At 35.4% G+C, this 18,831-nt stretch overlaps 3 protein-coding genes and 1 non-coding gene across 7 annotated transcripts; 2 read left to right on the forward strand and 2 right to left on the reverse strand.

Moving 5' to 3' along the window:
- The first annotated feature begins 3,316 nt into the window (after positions 1-3,316).
- On the forward strand, positions 3,317-5,351 carry LOC130823589 (CASP-like protein 1C2). Its single transcript, XM_057688254.1, has 3 exons — positions 3,317-3,585; positions 4,193-4,295; positions 4,987-5,351. Exons 1-3 carry the CDS (start codon positions 3,431-3,433, stop codon positions 5,218-5,220), a joined length of 492 nt encoding a protein of 163 aa, XP_057544237.1. The 5' UTR covers positions 3,317-3,430; the 3' UTR covers positions 5,221-5,351.
- Positions 5,352-6,461: 1,110 nt separating this feature from the next.
- LOC130823592 (probable 2-carboxy-D-arabinitol-1-phosphatase) lies at positions 6,462-11,035 on the forward strand. Of its 2 annotated transcripts, XM_057688258.1 has the most exons (7): positions 6,462-6,889; positions 7,516-7,667; positions 8,494-8,613; positions 8,682-8,781; positions 9,452-9,591; positions 10,431-10,510; positions 10,644-11,035. In XM_057688258.1, exons 1-7 carry the CDS (start codon positions 6,736-6,738, stop codon positions 10,768-10,770), a joined length of 873 nt encoding a protein of 290 aa, XP_057544241.1. In that variant the 5' UTR covers positions 6,462-6,735; the 3' UTR covers positions 10,771-11,035. The 2 variants fall into 2 exon arrangements, with proteins under 2 accessions (XP_057544241.1, XP_057544242.1); XM_057688259.1 differs by lacking the exon at positions 8,682-8,781 and having other exon boundaries at positions 6,518-6,889; positions 9,439-9,591.
- Positions 11,036-11,258: 223 nt separating this feature from the next.
- Positions 11,259-18,559, reverse strand: LOC130823590 (callose synthase 11-like). Of its 3 annotated transcripts, none has more exons than XM_057688255.1 (2): positions 12,726-18,559; positions 11,259-11,594 (listed from the first exon to the last, which is right to left on the reverse strand). In XM_057688255.1, exon 1 carries the CDS (start codon positions 18,081-18,083, stop codon positions 12,753-12,755), a length of 5,331 nt encoding a protein of 1,776 aa, XP_057544238.1. In that variant the 5' UTR covers positions 18,084-18,559; the 3' UTR covers positions 11,259-11,594; positions 12,726-12,752. The 3 variants fall into 3 exon arrangements, with proteins under 3 accessions (XP_057544238.1, XP_057544239.1, XP_057544240.1); XM_057688256.1 differs by having other exon boundaries at positions 11,259-12,073; XM_057688257.1 differs by having other exon boundaries at positions 11,259-11,583; positions 12,726-18,554.
- On the reverse strand, positions 15,023-15,103 carry LOC130824706 (small nucleolar RNA J33). Its single transcript, XR_009046798.1, has one exon. It is a non-coding gene; the product is annotated as a small nucleolar RNA J33 (small nucleolar RNA).
- Positions 18,560-18,831: the final 272 nt, after the last annotated feature.

Consider the following 18,831-nt stretch of genomic DNA (forward strand, 5'->3'; position numbering starts at 1 on the left):
ACATTTAAATATAAACATTTTATACCCATCATTTTTTAATATTAAAATACCAACAAAAAAAAAAAAAGAAAAAACCTACCGGGCAGCGATGACGACGGCGGAAATTCCCAACCAGGAGGAGGACCATCAACTTCTTCTTCTTCATCAATTTCCTCCATTTTTACACTTTCTCTATCGTCTTTATCCTCTTCTGCTCCTTTTTCCTTTTCATCTTCCATCCATTTTTTCTTCAATTCCACCATTTCCTTTTCTTCTTCCCCTAATTTCTTCTCCCGTTCCACAATTGCTTTTTCTTCTTCCATTAATTTCTTCTCTTTTTCCTCCATTTCCTCTTCTTCATCCATAGATTTCGTTTCCCCTTCCACCATTTCTTCTTCCATTAATTTTTTCTCCTTCTCCACCATCTCTTCTTCTTCTTCTTCTTCTTCTTCTTCTTCTTCTTCTTCTCCTTCTTCTTCTTCTTCTTCTTCTTCAATTGATTTTTTCTCATTTTCATCTTCAATTTCAACTTGTTCCTGATCGATTACACTGTTGATTTCTCGTTCTTCTGCTTCTTTTTGTTCTTCTTTTGACTTTGATTGTTCTAATGGTTGTGGTGAAGTTGATTCCTGGTTTGCTTCAGTAATTGAAGAATTTTCTTCTTCCATCTTTACTATTGGATATTGGAATTTGGAATATATTCAATCTTAAAAGTTAAAACCTTTTGGCAAGTTCTTGATAAATACTTCTAATTACTCATTAAAAGAATAGTGCAACTACTTAAATTATGAAGAGTACCAAGTATTGAGCCGAAAACTTTAATAGGACGAGGAGTATTTTCTTTTTATAGGCACTAATAGTAATCATCACATTAATTAGTTTGGTCTTTGGGTAGTAGTGTTTTATAAAGTGATAAGGGGGTAATTATGCGTATGATTATGAATGGAAATCCTTTCTTATTTCTATTAGAATGAATATAATTTTCCCCGATAAGTCTTGATTTTTTAATATGCTATTAGAGTGAATTTGATAATATATTATGGGTTGAATTTTAATTGTTCCTATGTGAAATATTTTGAGTTAAGTATCAAGAGGACATGTGTTGCGTCAACACTTTAAATTTGAAGGGTTCTCGAGTGAGGAAATGTCGAGATGTGTTAGATTATTACCTAGGTCTCAACCATTAACTTAAACTTTTAATTAAGGTAATTTCTAAATATAATTTTGTATAAATAGCTTTAAAATCCCACCATTAGGGATTTGATTTTTTAAAAAAATTGAATTCAATTGGTTGTTTGGATTTAGTTTGAATCGGCTAATTGAAGAAGAAGGAGGAGGAGGAGGAGGAGGAGAGAAAAAAATGATGAATGATATATGATTTTTTGCTAATATGATTTTCTGAGTTGTAATTATAATATCTGAATTCAATTGGTAACCGTCTTGTTAGTATGGAAGGAAATAAGAGAAAATAATGGAGGGGAGAGGGCGGTTATGGTAAGGGGTGGTGGTGGCGATGGAGAGGGAAGTAGAAAGGTTGTGAAAGGTTTGATGTTAGGGATGTAAATTAGTTGTAAGTAGGTTGGGTCAAGGTAAAAGGTAAAATAAAAACTTCAAAGATACTTTGGGCATAAATCACAAGATTATGATAACTTGGACGTATTATTGTCATTTTTCGAAACACGAAGATTGTAGTTCTCAAAAATGAAACATTAAAACTGTAATTTTAAAACAAGTAAACATAATGACAGTTGTTTGCAAAATATTCAATAAATAAGCAGTTAGTCTCTTGAGAGTCCATCTCTTTGAGTGACGTATCTTAAACCCAGTACATTAAAGATTAATGCGTACGTACCTTGTTCTAATGCCTACGTACATTATCCTTAATGCTTTCTTACCGTATCCTTAATGTCTACTTTCAATATCTTAAATGTCTACTTACATCTTTCTTAATGTCTACTTATAATATTTCAAAAAATATATAATGAGTCGGCCCAATTAGAGATGATATCTCAAAAAGACCGTCTCTCACAAATTTTTGAATAAAATAAATGACATTTTTTTAATTTCCTTTTTTCAACTAGAACAATGATAATACATCAACAATGCCTATTCTTATTGAATAATAAACCCACTTAACTTTGTATTATTTCCAACAACTAATTTGAATTTTAATTATCCTTGTGGCTAAAATAAGGTATCTTTGCCACAAGATGGCAATCAATTAAGGTTTAGGAAATAAATACATGTTTGGGCTTGATCAATAAAATGTAGGACTAAAATTGTTACTCCCCATGTTTTAACCAAAATTGTGGGTGCATTAACTTGAACATTGTGAAGAAATTTAGTCCAAGTACCTAAAAATGGGATTCCCAAGTACTTGTATAGCGTGGTAGTTCACCTGTAAATTTTAATGCATAGACTATTAGACTTGTGGATATTCTTGGCCTATGGTATGGCCGTCCATGAATTTCAATGAAAATGACCCTAATAACAAATAATGAACATAACTGATTAAAAAAACAATGGAAAATTAACCGTCTTTAATTTGATAATAAATTGTCCATAACTTTAAATATTTGAATTTTTATGATGAACAATATTATTCATGTCGTTCTTGTTCAAGACCCTAACGATAAACATATTTATTAATTTGATTGGCTGATCGAGCATATTCAATGAATCAATGTCAAAAATCTAACTCAACCAAAAATTTAAGTTGATGGTTAAGACCATATGATATGTTAATATACTCTAACATTCAACATTTCATGTCATTTTATTTCTCATAAGTAAAATACCAAAAAACGACAAGCATTACAATGCCAGTAAAAACTGACACTCAAAACACATCACTTAGACAATCAATCAAAATGTGCCACTTTTAACCCTTTCATTTGTACATAAAAAAATTTTCCCTTGCCATCTAACAAGCACACAAAAATAAAGTCTTCATTATACTTAATATATTTTTGTTCATAATAGTTATGATCTTAATCCAAAAGTGATCGATTTAATTAACAGCAAATTATATTCTTATTAAAAGATATAAACATATTACGATCAATGAAACAATAGACTTGAGAATGACCGACAGATTTAAATAAATGAATTTACTTTTATATACCAAGCATACAAAAACAAGTAATAGACAAATTAAAAATGTTGCATTGATGCTAGGTAACCTAAGTTATTACTAAACACTTTTCAAGGCCAAAAAGAAGGAAGTTAGGCAAACTTTTATCCACCAACTAAACCCATCATTCTCTTCCACTCTTACGTATAAACAAACCAACCCATAAATATTATTTTTGAAGTGGTTGAAACTCCTTAAAAAAAAATTTAATTAATTATCTTCTATACATTACATTCATATTTCATAATCACAGAATCAAGGAAAAGATATATATGATCATCAAAATTTTATCATAAAATTGATGATTAATCCAAAATAATGACCAAGATTAAGGTTATAATCATCTTTGGGCTAAGACTTATAGCTTTAGCTGCTTCTGTTGTAACAACTATTGTTATGGGAACTGCTCATGATTCTGCTACTATTTTGAACTTCAAATTTGAAGCCAAATTCTCCAATTCTCCTGCTTTCAAGTAAGTTTTGTATTCTCTCACATTTATGGTATTAGCTATATACTCTTATGAGAAACTGTCTCTCGGTAAGACGACCTCATAACAAGAAGCTCATACACTAATAATTTGTACTGACTATTTAACCCATATATGAGACGCGTCTCATGGTGAAACAATTTCATACAAGAATTTGCTTGTTGTATAATTTACTATATAATTCAAAATCAATGAATTACAAATCTTGGGTTTCATTCAAAATTTATTATCAAGAACATATCAACTAAAAGCTTAAGCTGATGGTTATAGACTTATAGTCTTAGGATATGTTTTATAATCAATCACACTTGTTCACATTAGACCTCTTTAGGCTAGAACTTCATGTGGCACGAGCACTCCTCATGACTAACGCTAACTATTTCGCTCTAAATAAGAGATGGATGAGATTCAAACCTGTAATCTTTTATCACGTTGGTCTCTGATATCATATTAAGGAACGAACCAGCATAATTAATAATCTCTATCATGAATAATTGTAAAACTAACCAATAATGGAGATAATTTTGAAAGATGTTATGAGGGTGTTTGGATTATAACTGTTACTTCCCTAAAGTTAATGATGTATGTGTAGGTATTATGTGATAATCTATGGAATTGTAAGCTGCTATTCTCTGGCAATTCTTTTGCTTCCTTACAAGAACTTGCTATGGCGCCTAATACTGGTTTTAGATACGGTAATATAACATCTCTTTTCATATATCTCTATTTGTTGTCATTACACTACTCTATTTTAGAATTATTAATTGTATCATTATCATAATAATTTCTTATTTTATAAAGGCATGACCCTAGTCAAGAAAAGACCAAAACTATATAGGAGTCAAAAGAAACACTCAAATAACTAATAAAGAAATATACTATACTAAATATATACAATATTAAAAAATAATAATTTATCTTATGAAAGTCGTGCGTAATAATGTAAACAGTCTAGTTGAAATTGAATTTTGATAGGTTTAACTCGGCTCAACATGAAAACTTGAAGCTTAAGCTTGTTTTAAGCTTATAATTATAAGCTCAAAACTTGTCGATCAGATCAAAATATCTCTAATATTATTCTTGAAATTTAAGGTAAAGTAGTATATAAAATAATTCCTCGTATACAATTGCTAAGCATATATGATATACGAATACAATTATATGAAAGGAAAAAATCTCTACTACGTACATACAGTGTAATTAGAACAACTTATTTATTTATTTTTTCCCGTAGATATAGTCTACTACGTAACTTATTTATTCCAAACCTCTATGTTACGTAGCAATTCATTCTAAATCATTATCATGTAATAACAGACGAGCTAATATGAATTAAATAATACTAATAAACTAACATTAAATAATATGTTTTGTACATGTAAACAGGTGGTAACACTAATGTTAAGTACAGCAGTATCATCAGCATTATCAATAGCATATGTAGGAAAGAAAGGGAATACAAATGCAGGTTGGCTCCCAATATGTGGGCAAGTTCCCAAGTTCTGTGATGAGACTACTGCTGCTCTTGTTGTTGGCTTTGTTGCACTTATTCTCTACCTTCTCATACTCCTCTATTCCCTTTATGCTGCTCTTAGTCCTTTCTTTTCTGTAAACTCCTAACCTAAGCTGAGAGATTTTTTAACCACATTCTCGTTATGGATATGGGTTGCCGTTTGTTTTTTCCTCCCCAGTCTATGCTCATAGTTTTTATGAGCAGGATACACTTAGTATTATAGATGATAAAACTCCTAAGCTAAGATTTAGCTAGGGTTTATTTATATTATATGTCATGTTTCTCTTAGTTAATCCTACATATATTTATGTAGAACATGTAATTTTGGCTAATGTTATTGATTTACCATGATATATCAATATATATATTACTCTTGATTCGAGCCTCGAAGTGTTAATGTATTGTTTATACAATTAACTATATAAATGACTAAATAAGTGTGGATTTGACCATTTTTAAGTTTGGTTTTTTAGTTTTTTTAACTTGATTCGATTTGTGCCTAGCTAGTAAAAATAAAAATTATGTACGATGGATGTTTGTCGTTAATGAATATTAGTTGGTTTTTAACAATTTACAAGTGGCCTATTGACTTTTTTTCAATATAGTTGCAAATAAAATTCGTTTGATATCAAACATTTTAGTATTTGTTTTAATTTATACAACTGAAATAATAATTATGTAAAAATATGACCATTTAAACAACCTTCTTATTGATATCACTGGTACGTATGTATTGAATTTTATATTATTGGCTTTTTTTATGTTATTTAAATCAAGGGTGCATAATATTTCTTATTTTTCTTACTTTAAACAACCTTCTTATTGATATTAGTAGTGAGCATGTATTAAATTTTTTTGCCACTATATGCAAAAAAGATATCATGTATAAATTATGAACATTTATCATAAACAACTTTTTTTTTATAACATAATAACCTTTATAATTAAAAATTTTCCAATTCTATATTAAACTTACATGTTTTTTATTTTATTAAAATCAAAAAAGTATAGCATTTTTTAAGGGAGTGTTTGGCAAATTAGAATATTGAGTAATTTTAGCTTGTTTTGATATAAATAGAGAGTTTGGTGGTCAAACCAGCTAATACTAGTGTTTGATGAATTAACTGGTTGAAACAACTTGTTGATACGAATAAACTGTTTATAGCAGCGGGTTCAAAATCAGCTGATCAAACCAGTTAATAAAATCAGCTGGTCAAATCAGTCACTATAAAAAGCTATCAGCTATTTGCCAAACCCTAACATTTTTATTTTAAACACACTTCTTTATATATATATATATATATATATATATATATATATATATATATATATGTTTTTATGGGTGTTTCATAAAATAAAAAAAATAAAGAATGTTCTGGTCAAGAAAGAGCATATCCACAGAATCACAAACACAGTCCACAACGGCTGCAGAAATCTAATAACAACCATAAATTTCATTACTTGTCAAAAAAAAATAGAAAACCCCATGAATATGATGTTTTATAATATTTGAAGATAGACTCTGTCAGAAATTTCTGGCATAAAACACAGCAAATGATTCATAATTCACATAAAAAAGAGTGCAAATTAGCTACTATATTATTAACTCTTTCTTTCTAAAGATGGGTGGTGGAGTAATTATGGCAACAACCCATTTGAATTTACATTCAATTACAGGTTTTATCCACCATTATAAGATCCATAATCCCAGTTTTGCAAGAACAAAAATTGGGATTCAATGTTCAACACCAACTCATGATTTATCCATTGTTACTGGTAAATTTCAGAAATTTTCTGGTCTTGTTGGAACCCTTTTACATTTTTTTTGTTATACTTGTTTGTTGTTTTTGTTTTTGAGTGCTCGTCTTTCATTGTGGGTTAATAGTTTGGATAAAGGAAGAGGGTGATCTTATTTAATGTGGACGATTATTGGGACTGATTTATTGGTTAATGTGGCCGACCTAATCTATTAGGATCAGGTGTATTTATAATATTGAAAAATCACACTCTTATGTAAAAGAGTTTTATATATTTTTTTGTTTCGTTTATTTTATTGGTATTTATTTTGTGTTTTTGTGGTGATTTACAAATTACGGTGATTAGAAATTTCTGTGTTCGGATGTCATTGAGGTCTTAGTTTATCCCATGATTAGGGAGTGTTTAACCATGATGTCTTCTTAGTAATTGGCAGGTTCAATTAGCTTGTCGATTTATTTTGGTTCAGGTAGCCGACCCCATATATTGGATCAGGTCTTTGGCAACACATTGTGTGATAGTTAGATACCATTTTTTATTTACCACCTTTTTTACCCTATAGTCTTGTTCAAAGAATTTGTTATAGAATTGCTCTAATGAATTAGCTTTTGCCTAGATAATCCGAAACAATTGTTGTTCTTGAGCAGAAAATTTAGGGGATGTTATCCCTCTTACTGGTGGTGCATTGGATTTTAGGAAAGCAACAACATCTCTTACGCCTCATCCATTACCATCACCAAAGAAGATAACCCTTGTTAGGCATGGCCTTAGCTCATGGAATGCTGAAAGCAGGGTTCAGGTTGGTGATCCCTTGCTCTTTGTTTTGTCATTTTAAACTCCTTGTCATATTTGGCCTTTCTATGTTAGCTGCATTTCTTATTTATGTGAATTGTGAAGTCGCAGATGTTAGTTTGCTATTAAGGGTCAATATAAAATAACCTCTTTGTTATCACTATCAAGGGTAAGGTTGCATATGTGTAATTCCTCCGAATTCAGCATAAGTTGAAGCCACTTAATGACATTGGGGTAATGAAATGAAATAATATTACTTTGAATTCAAGTGACTTAGTTTTCCATATTTAGATGTATTAATGGTAGAGATTGTCATAAAATTGCATCCAAAATGATATAATTCAAACAAATCTCTAAAAAGTGATTTGTAGTTGTTATTATTCTCAAGGTATGTCTTTATGAAGTAGAAATAAGCCAGAATGAGGATAGAACATGGAGTGTAGTTCTATTGAGATTCATGATAATTATGAATCGTAAAATAATTGTTGTTTTTGGTTCATGATTATAGGATGTGACTAGACTGTACTGAGCTGGTTTTCACAAAATCTACCGCTCACCCTCTTTTTTATCTGGGCTCGGAACCAACAATGAGCACCGAGCACTCACAGGCAAAGTTGTTTTCCCCAATTTTTGGGGGATTAAATCTTTGTGACTTTGTCATTGTTGTTGTCAGAGGTAGTTTTGAGCATATGCAAGGTGCCAATCACATAGGGCCTTCCAATTTGCTTAAAAAAATTCGTGTATTTTTGCTCTGCCCTTGTTGGTGTTTGATGTCAATGTTTAACCATTGTCGTTAGTTCATCAAATTGATCATGTTTTAACATGCTATCCAGGGAAGTTCAGACCTGTCTGTTCTGACAGATGCAGGAGTAAAACAAGCTGAAAGATGTAGGGAAGCCTTAGCAAATCTACACTTTGATAAATGTTTTTCGAGTCCAATATCTCGTGCCAAGGTTCGATTTCATGATCATTGGTCTGAAACTTAAGTTAGCTTCCTTTTAATTGTGCCATTTCATTGCAGTCTACTGCTGAAGTTCTGTGGGATGGAAGAAAGGAACCGCTAATTTTCCTTGATTCTTTGAAGGAGACCCATCTTTTTTTCTTAGAGGGCATGAAAAATGGTCAGTTTCTGTTGTTTAGTGATAATATGCTTTGTTATTGGCACTCTTCATTTTATTTTGATGGAATCAAATATGTTGGTTCTTTGGTTTTGGATCATAATGAACTATTTTTAAATGACTCGGTTAAATTATGTATCTTTCTCAACCAAACATAATTCGCTAGTTAGTTTGCCTTTTAAATTCGCGATTTGCCCAAAATTGTTCAACAATAGCCTAAAACCGATCATAATTCGTTTTTTTTTTTCTATTCGCGATGCGATTAGCGAATCATGTGACATTGGTCTTTCTTATTTACGTGAAGTTGCATATGATGTTTGCTACCCTGGGTCAATTGGAAACAACATCTTTGTTATCACTGACGAGAGTAAAGTTGCGCACATCCGAGCCTCGCAAAACTCCACTTAGGTGGCAGCCATGTAATGACATTGGGATAATGATGAAATGGAGTGTTGTTGATGTCGATCCTCAACACTTTGACATAGCATGAATGCATGATCATTCGCTACTTCTAAATTTTTCGCAAAATAACTGAGTCGGATACTTGAACACCTACTTGAGTCGGACACAATCAAGTACCCAAGTCAGAGTAATATAGATAGCATTGTTCTCATGTTTCACACTTTTACCCTCCATACAAGTATACTAAATCATGTTTAGCAATTGGAGGCAGAGGATGCTAAAAAAAGATATCCAAAGGAATACACAACATGGAGAGAAGATCCGGTTAACTTCAATGTGAATGGCAAATATCCGATTCGGGATTTGTGGGTGGCAGCAGCTGAAGCTTGGAGAGAAATCTTGTTGAGTCCTGTAAGCTCTTTCCTCCATGATCATTTCGAATTTAAGTTGCTTGTGCTTTTCATTTTACCTTCAGCGTCTTATGTTGGATGCTCGAGGCTCTATCATGACACTTGAACACTTCATTTCAAAACTAAAAGCATGGAGACTTTCAATAAAATAGATATGTTTTTGTCAAACACTTGTAACGTAGTCTTCATTACGAGTTTAAAGATACAATAACAATGCGGAAGGCTTTAACTCTAAGAATATGGGGTCGGGTAATAAAGACGTGACAACGCTTTATGCTGGTTGTCACTAACCTACTGGAACCTCCTTTATTGGAGCTTAGGTTTGGCAATAAATGCCAGAGCACTCACATGCAAAGTTGTACATTATTTTAAATTGCGGGTAAGATCAGAAATAAATACGAGGTTGTTCAGTTACATAATGGCGGTTTTATAATAGATTTTGATCTTATCGAACAAGGCAAAATCCCAATATGTAATTAGCCATTGTTATCTTTACATGTGTGGAATTCTATATGGTATATTATTAACTTTAATTTAAACATCTCAATGTTTTAGGAAACTCGAAATATTATGAAAAAATAAATTTTTCTCAATTTAACAATTCACATTGGGATGATCAAAAAAAGGAGTCGTAACTCCGCTAGATGGCGCGTCCACAACATCGCTTCTCTTACCGCAATCGCGATGATATTCTCAAATTTTTTATATGTTGTTGCAAGCTGAGAAACATGCAATGAATGCTCTAATGTTTTACATTGCGGGCTTGTAAAAGTTCGATTTATTTTGTGACTAGTAGCATTATACTCAAACCTTATACTCCAATTTTCTTTTATATATCAGGGGGAGAGCTTTCTGATCGTCACTCATAAATCAAAATTGAGGGCACTTGTCTGTACGGCTCTGGGACTAGGTCCAGAAAGGTATGTCATGGTCTAGTTTAGCTCGATATATTCTGTTTGCTTTGCTTTGTAGTTTTATGCGGGATCTACTGGGTATGATGATGATGCTTTCCTTTATAGTTAACACCATGCTACTTATTTCATGATGATTCAGGTTCCGTGCAATCGATATAAACAACGGAGGTATTTGTGTATTTAATGTGAATAAGAAGGGAGAAGCCATGTTACATTCTCTGAACATGACTTCTCACATGTACACAGATCACACATACATGTACTGATCATCTAATCGCTAGTCGCTATACCAGAGCTTGTGAAAGAACTAATGGGAACTGATTTTCTGGGCACGAAAATTCTTATTTTTTGGCTGATCCAAGCCTTATGGCTGCCTTCTCAAATCTTTTGTGGTAATATATAGATCTCACTGACTTGTGTATGGGATGAAATTCTGCGTATTTTACGCCAGTGTATAGCACTGTTGTATATTGTAAATTTGTAATGATACTGTCTATGTTTATAGTAATAATCATAGACATCAATTCAATATTCCCGCACTTCTGTCTCTCGTTGCGAAATTATGGGTCAATTGAAAATCATCTTTGGTTGTTGTAAATCGACCCCAATCTCGCCTACACGGAGACAACTTGGTATTGGGATAATATCGTAATGGCACGTTTGTTATAAAGCTACTTCATTGCACGAACATATTGAAAGCATAGACAACATTTACAAAAAAAAAAAAAAAAAAAAAAAAAAAAAAAAAAAAGAATTGGCCACAAATTACATGATAAAAGAATGTGACGAAGGCAATGTTCATCCTTCGAATGAGTAATCGAATACGATAGTTACAATAATAGAATACTGATACCTAACAATAAGAATAGATATCAAATAAATTCAATACTAAAATACAGCATATTACTGCACAAAAGAAATATCAGATCTTCGATCGACCAAAATAATTTTATTTACTTCACTTCACATGTTGAATCAAGGCTTCGGCATTATTGTCGCATCTCACGTGAAGGTTAATGATGAATTGCATATCTATCAGCGTTTCGTATTCATACTACTGAATACTGATGGCTCGAAATCTGAAAGGAAACTTTAAACACCAAGAGAAAATGCAGTTAGATGAGTAAATAAAGGATGATAAAAACAATATTTCAAATGTGGATAACATGATATTGACAGATGATCAAAGTCCATTTTTGGAACTTTTGTTTTTGGATTGACTCGTTGGTTTTCAGTCGTGTTTTGGGTTGGATAAAAAATTTATAGGTTAAGATATAGTCATTGGTCACTTACCAGTGAGTAAAGCGTCATCTTCAGACAATTTAACTAGCTTACACGACACGGATACATGTCAATGTATCGACCTGGCTATTTTATGAAAAAATCCCAAGATTTTGAAAGGAATTGAAGTGTCCAAGTATACTTCCCATCATCATCATCTTACCTAGTGTGTCCCGCCCATAAAAACTATGAGCAATGTCTGGAGAGGGAAGGAAGACGGCAACTCATACCCATAAAGGAGAGCGCGGCCAATGAGTCCCTCAGCTCGAGAAAGATCACGAGTATTTCCTGCAATGAATAAGACTGGGTGAAGCTAACGCAAACTACATAAGCCTGTATCTTATCACACATACTTCCCATGTTCAAGTGTCAAAATTCCGACATTGGTACTTGAGGTAGTAAAGCGAAGAATTCGCGCAACAAAGGTCATGAATTGACTTTGTATTAAAAGGGGTCAGTCTAGTTGGAAACGGAGGGAGGGATATAGGTTTGTTTTTCTTTAAAATCCTTCCAATGGTGGAACTTGGAAGGATTTGTTCCGTTTAAAATGTGACTTTTTCCTTCTCATTTCCCTCCCCCTCCGTTCTCACCATTTCCTCCTATCCATAAAGTAAATGTAATTTATGCTAAATTATATCAAAATCTCAAGCCATCTTTCACAAAATTATCCTGAAACATAATTGTGTAGTTAGATAACATGAAGTCATTAACCCAATGCTCGTATGCCGGATTTGGGGGTTAGATGAATGAAACGTTACTCAAATCATTAATAACAAAGACGTTTCCGATAGAGCCTTGGTAGTAAACATCATCCACAGATTCATATAAATATAAGAAGTGCACATGATTCAGCGAGTGATTTCAAAATACAGTCCATTATGATTCAAAACCAAAGAAATATGCAATTGGATGACATCAAGTATGTGAAGAATAATATTACCTCAATTCATATTTGAAATATGATACATCATTTGGCAGTAAGAAGTTGAGATATTTGGAGACCCCTGCTGAAACCTTCATTGAAAAGGATCCTAGTTTGCATTGACTGGAATCCAGGCATCCATGACAAGAAAGCAACCGGAGCCATAACTATCATACCGAATGTCAAATCATAGAGTCGAGCCATGGAAACCACCGTGTCCCAAGCCACCGATGTTTGTAAAAAGGGACGGAGCACCTGGGCAATCGAAATCATACCCCAACCAGTAGGGATGAAAGCCAATCCACTAGTCAGAAGATCGAGAACTTCAAATTTCGTGAATCTCAGTAAAATGATGATCACTAGCACAGTAATGGATATGACGGAAAACTGAATCATCCTGAAGTAGATGTGTTTCGTAGCACCATACTTGTCTCGAGCATATGCGATGATCATACATATCCCAACAAGGACAAGAAAAAAAACCCACGAGATCAAATACACACCGATACTGGTTTTATCGGCTGTAATGTTCAGCTGATACACAATACCGTACTGGAAAAAGAAGAAGCGCAGATCTAGTATGATCTCCAATAATTTTCCCCACAAACCGGTTGTTTGGAGATGTTCATGCTCTTCATACCACCACGTTTCCCAGCTTCGTTCTGCCTTAGTGGACACTCCACTTCCGTACCATATCCAGATTATAAAATCCTCGAAGTCATACACGGTCTTCAACCAATCAAAGCCGGAAGGGTTGAAAACGAATGGAGTCATGATCCACGAAACTACAAGGAACCAACTAGAGATTGACATAGCTATGTACACAAATGTATTCTTTGCCAAAGGGCTATGGGAAGCGTAAACAATCAAGATGACTCCAAGCTCAATAGCCTTCACGAAATGGCTACGAGAATAAAGCCTGTAGTTCTCCGCAAACTTCTTGTGCTCCACGACAAACCCACGACCAGTAGCTCGGTATTTAGCACCTCCATGAAGAATTGTTCGACCGAAATAGTGGCATTTTGTTCCCATTGAGAAGGTGTAAAACAATGACGCTAGCTGGAGCTGCATTTTGCAAAAGTCCCAGACTGCTGGAAGAAAACCATGCTCCAGAGAATTCTCGACAATCATCGGTATAGCAGTGAAGATACCGATCTGAATGACAAACTGCTGGTTGACGATAGCACCTAATGCTGCGTTATTACTGCTATTTTTGACTGCGTGTTCTTCAACACCACTAAGAGCGAGATATAGGCGGCCCCACAAGAAGGTATAGACAGAAAGCACCACCATCATTGTATTAAAATAAAAACCGACAGTGGTATAGAAGACTGAAAGCATCCGAAAGAAATCTAGCCGATGGCCTAATCGATATATATCTCTACTGAGAACTTGTTCCCCGTTCCCACTAGCAACTTTTGCTTCAAACATAGCAATCTGATTCAGCCCTACATCCCTTCCTTTACCCACCTGAATGTATTCATGATGAGTAACATTGCCTTGTCGGAGCGTGCAGTTGAAACCCGCAAAGATATCCTCACTCAAGTTGATCAATCTCGAAGCCTTGCTGATTCCTCCCCGAGTAAGAAACCAAAACCTATCGAATACATCTGGATGGCCATAGTGCATTCGGACTTTGAGAGGATTTGCGAGAACACGTTGACCAAGAGTGACAAAGCTCGTCTCCTGAGCAGACATGAACCAAGCAAGAGAGGATACAGAACCCGTGAAAATGTTTTCTCGAACACCGAGAATGGTGGGCTTTCTGAGCCCGTAATTTTTGTTGAATTCCTCCAAGAGGTTCCTTATCTTGAGAGCTTCCTCGAAATAATTGTCTTGATTCATGTCGATTGTCTGAAGCGCATCACCTCGAGTAAAGATAATGGCATGATTCTGATTCTCAGGTTTTCCTTCCCCCAGCTTCAAAGGACCAGGCAGCTTGATCCTATATATCTCTACTTCTCTCTGCAGAACCTGATCATACTTGACAAGAACTGAAAAGTACTCCACCTCATCCCTCCCATGGTGTTTTTCATCAACATAAGCAACTCGAAGAGCTTCATTATTTTTCATCAAATACAAGATTTCCTCAGCTCGAGAATCCCCCGCCATTTTGTGGATCCCGTAAACCTGACAGGTAACCACATAAGTAAACTTCATCATTGCAGTCCCAAACTCATGGCCTTTGTATAAAATACTAACACCACTTGGTGCTCTTCCCAAGCTACGTACAGATGGGACTCGGGTAGGCCCTAAACCATCCCAACTGTTTCTCAGTGTCGTTGAACCAAGCGAAGCGATTTGTTGACTACCAGTCTTAATATCAACTTCAGATGCAGAATCCAAATAGGCAAGCATCTTAAGCGCCTGATAATAATACATCATTCCCCTCACAGTCCGCGAGAGAGTCTGGCCTCGATACGATGCCCAGAGTCGCAGATCCCTGACCTTTGTCGTCCATATTTCTCGTTCATCACCCAAGCCTTCCCTCTTCATTCTCTCCATGAAGTTATGCCATTCATCCTCATAGATTTTCTGTAGATAGAACAAGATGGAGATACCATCCTCATTCGGGCTTTGGAGTTTACTCGTCCCATATATTACATCTTCATCATAGTAAGGAGTTAGCACACTGAAGGGCATCATCTTTTCGACCTGAGGAGCATGGGGCATGTTCATGAAGACAGAGTTGCTGAAGAAAGCCATACGTCTGCGAGCCTCCCGATTTACCGGTACATTGTGCATAGAATCTCTGGAAGTCATTAGTGTATGCAGACGACGCAGCTGCCTGTAATAGAACACATCATCCTCGTCGGGAATATCGACAGAATTCTCAAAAAGAAATCCTTCGTCTGTCACGGGATTCTGAAGTGCTAAACCTTCCTCCCTCAGCTCCACCAAAGTCCTCTTAATTTTTGGGAATTCACGAACACAAAGTTCGTATAAAGCTTGTAGGACGTTAATTATCCCATTCGTATCCTTCTCGTAGTTTAACAAGAGCTCTACAAGAGTTACCAATTTCTTGTGGATCTGCGACAGCAAAGTTAACTTGTAGAATGCAGAAAACTTTTCAAGCCTCATATAGTGTTCCATCTCTAAGAAAACTCGAGTAACGATCAAATGCTCTTCAGTACCATATTTAATAACCTTATGAAGCAGCAAGTACTTGACGCTGTCGTAGACCTCTATGATCGCACACCGTCTGTATTCACTCTTGCACATCTTATACCAAATCCATCGGTCATGATGAATTGCCATCTCTACTGCGTGGCTGACCGAGAGAAGAAGCTCATTGCATAGCAGTACGCATGGCCATCGGATAACCTTTATATCCCAACAGTTGGGTGAGAGCTCCAAAAGTTCGACTTCTCGGTCACTAAGAAGATCTTCTTCCCTCATATTCTTCATAATCTCGTTCCACAACAAGGAAAAACGGGTAGCCTCAACGTTGTCAGATTCTATCTTCTTGTGCCGCCCAAGTCCATAACGCAGCTTCAGCCTTTGTACAGCATCCCTAAGCCTGTGCACGATATTGATCACAGGAATCGTAGGCGGTTGTTCCTCCGGCATGAGATTGAACTGCATCGCGCTAGCAAAGAACTGAAATCTAAGCCTAAGCTGCCACACATTCCGAATCTCGCCCAAATGAGAAAACAATCCAACATAGGCACCAACGAGCGAGGAGTAAACCGAATACCATATTTGCAAGTCCACAAAATATACAACAATAACGGGAAGCCAAAGCAAGATAATGGCGATTCTGTTTGTGTTACCGAAAAACTCATGCCAGTTGTAATCGATATTCCTCAACCTCAAAAGCGCCTTGGTCGGAGCTATTAAAGGCCTAATTTGAAGAAAGTAGCTAAAAGTAAACTTCGAAAGCAAAACCATAACCCAAAACAATGCGTACTTCACGTTATTAATCAGTCCTTCCCTCACACCGCGACCAACAAAAATTCGCCTATGAAACCACCAAGTCACCAAGTAAAACAAAGGGAAATTGACTTTCTCTAAACAATTCCGAACCCAAGGAAGTACAAAAAGCACCAATGCCAACAACTCCTGGATAATAAATACAAACACCACCTTAAGAAATGTGAATATCCTCTGATCAACCTCATACGACCATCTTCCACGATCCCTATCTTTTTGACTCCAAATCCTAGCGTAAAACACCGAGAAGACAACAATCCATGCCATAGCAACCAAACTCTTTAAAACCATCCTTACACCAAGTAACCACGTCGCACGAGTCACAAGACTATATTGCATTCCCGCATCAAGAATCGACTGAACCAACCTCAACCCTCCCCACGTAATAAAAACCGTAAGCAACTTCACCTGAACATCCGTCCTCCCTAACGCTTCCCACGGCCAATCCGTCCCTTGCAACCCAACAATAACCATTACTTGCAACATTAACACCAACATAACCCACAACTTATCAAAACTCCTAAACACATTCCAAAACGATCGTTGCTCAACAAAACCCGTCTTCCCAACCCTCTTCCCTTTACTCGCGTACGCAAAATACGGACTACTCAAATCCAAAGGCCATTTCAAAGACCTAAAACACTTCCTACTCCAAAAAAACTCATTCAAATCATCATAATTCCGCCAAGCCGAATGTGGCTTATTCCCACCATTACTAAACCCTACCTCTTCTCTAATAGTATCATAAATGGGCTTAACAACATTATCTAGAAAAGCATTTACACCACTATAAACAGGCAAATAAGGCCGACCCGTTTCCGGGTCTAACCAATCATCAAGTATCAAGTTCATTTCATGAGCCATATGATGAAAAATATAACATAAACATTCAGGCATAAACCTTAAATTAGCACATTCACCCCAAATAAGTAAGTAAAGAGATACATACAATAACTCCCTCCGAAACTCATCCGTATTCTTCCTAAACAGGTGGGTTTTGACCCGGGTTCTCTTACACACATAAGAGCACCAAGAAGTGTAATTCTTCAACAATTTCTTCCGGAACTTTCGAACAAGATCAAAGTCCAAAACGGCAGCGTTTTGAGGAGGAGGGTTTAGCCTCATTTGAGAATTGGATAAGTGAAGTACAAGATGTTCACGTTGGTTACGAACATTATCTTGTTGGAAACCAAAGAAGAGACCTAACCAGTCGAGAAGATCTAGGTTGTCGCGCCACGTGTGAAAAGGTGGTTTCCGGAGGTCTTCTACGTGGCGTAAGGCTGCCGTGGCGGCGCGTACTTCTGGGTAACCTTTTGATGGGTGGTCTATTAAAAGGTCATGGATTGGAATTATGTTAAAGTGTTTAACTTCTGTCCACGATGGTGGTGGTGGCGGCGCGTGTTCATAATCGCGCGTGGGATACTCTCTTTGCCGGCGATTCATTATCTTCAGGATTTTTTGGACCGGGTTTTTCGAAAACGGATCTTTTCCAAGTGGGTATTTCTAAAATGGGTTTTTTTGAAGTTGCTAACGCCATGGATTGGATATCGTAATCATGTTGTGGTTTTTAAATTGCAGTGGACTGCTGGTGATGGCGGCGCGTGGACAAATTTACACGTGGGATACACTTTTCGGCGGTAAATCATTGATTTGAAGAAGATTTTTGAAGCGGATTTCTCCAAAAAAATATGGGTTTTTTGAAGTGGATATTGCAAAAATGGATCTTTGTGAAATGGGTTTTTAAAAGCGGGTTTTTTATTGTATAGATAATGTTTTGAAGGTGGATTTTAATGGAGGAAGAGATAAAGAGGGAGGAAAGAAATGGAGGAGAGTGGAAGTTAGAAAGACTAGAGATCGACTGTCGTGTGAGTGTTGTGTTTTTCCTAGATTTGTGTGCGTGTCGTTTTCTGTTTTTTCTGTTGTGATTAAATGATTGATTGTAAAATTTAAATTAATACTCTACTAATCCATCCAATTACAATTTGGAGGTCTTTTAGAGTTGTGTTTCACTTACCGCAATTTCTTTATCTATTTTGACGAGGGTGCTTTATGTCTTTTTAATTCTTACTTATGTGTGATGATAATAACTACTTATTACTTTACTAAAATTATACAATTGCTGAAATATAATGTAAAAGCAAATTAATGGATTTATCTTAATGTGAATGTATTTAATACATTATAGGTAGAA

This window comes from Amaranthus tricolor, chromosome 9 (genome assembly GCF_026212465.1).
Source record: "Amaranthus tricolor cultivar Red isolate AtriRed21 chromosome 9, ASM2621246v1, whole genome shotgun sequence".
NCBI lineage: Eukaryota > Viridiplantae > Streptophyta > Magnoliopsida > Caryophyllales > Amaranthaceae > Amaranthus > Amaranthus tricolor.

Excerpts from the sequence above, each read along its gene's own strand:
- LOC130823589 (XM_057688254.1), top strand. The coding sequence starts at position 3,431 with ATGACCAAGATTAAGGTTATAATCATCTTTGGGCTAAGACTTATAGCT. Across the intron at positions 3,586-4,192 it reads TCCAATTCTCCTGCTTTCAA|GTATTATGTGATAATCTATG; the intron begins GTAAGTTTTGTA and ends ATGTATGTGTAG. Across the intron at positions 4,296-4,986 it reads TAATACTGGTTTTAGATACG|GTGGTAACACTAATGTTAAG; the intron begins GTAATATAACAT and ends ACATGTAAACAG.
- LOC130823592 (XM_057688258.1), top strand. The coding sequence starts at position 6,736 with ATGGGTGGTGGAGTAATTATGGCAACAACCCATTTGAATTTACATTCA. Across the intron at positions 7,668-8,493 it reads ATGCTGAAAGCAGGGTTCAG|GGAAGTTCAGACCTGTCTGT; the intron begins GTTGGTGATCCC and ends CATGCTATCCAG. Across the intron at positions 8,614-8,681 it reads GTCCAATATCTCGTGCCAAG|TCTACTGCTGAAGTTCTGTG; the intron begins GTTCGATTTCAT and ends ATTTCATTGCAG.
- LOC130823590 (XM_057688255.1), bottom strand. The coding sequence starts at position 18,083 with ATGAATCGCCGGCAAAGAGAGTATCCCACGCGCGATTATGAACACGCG.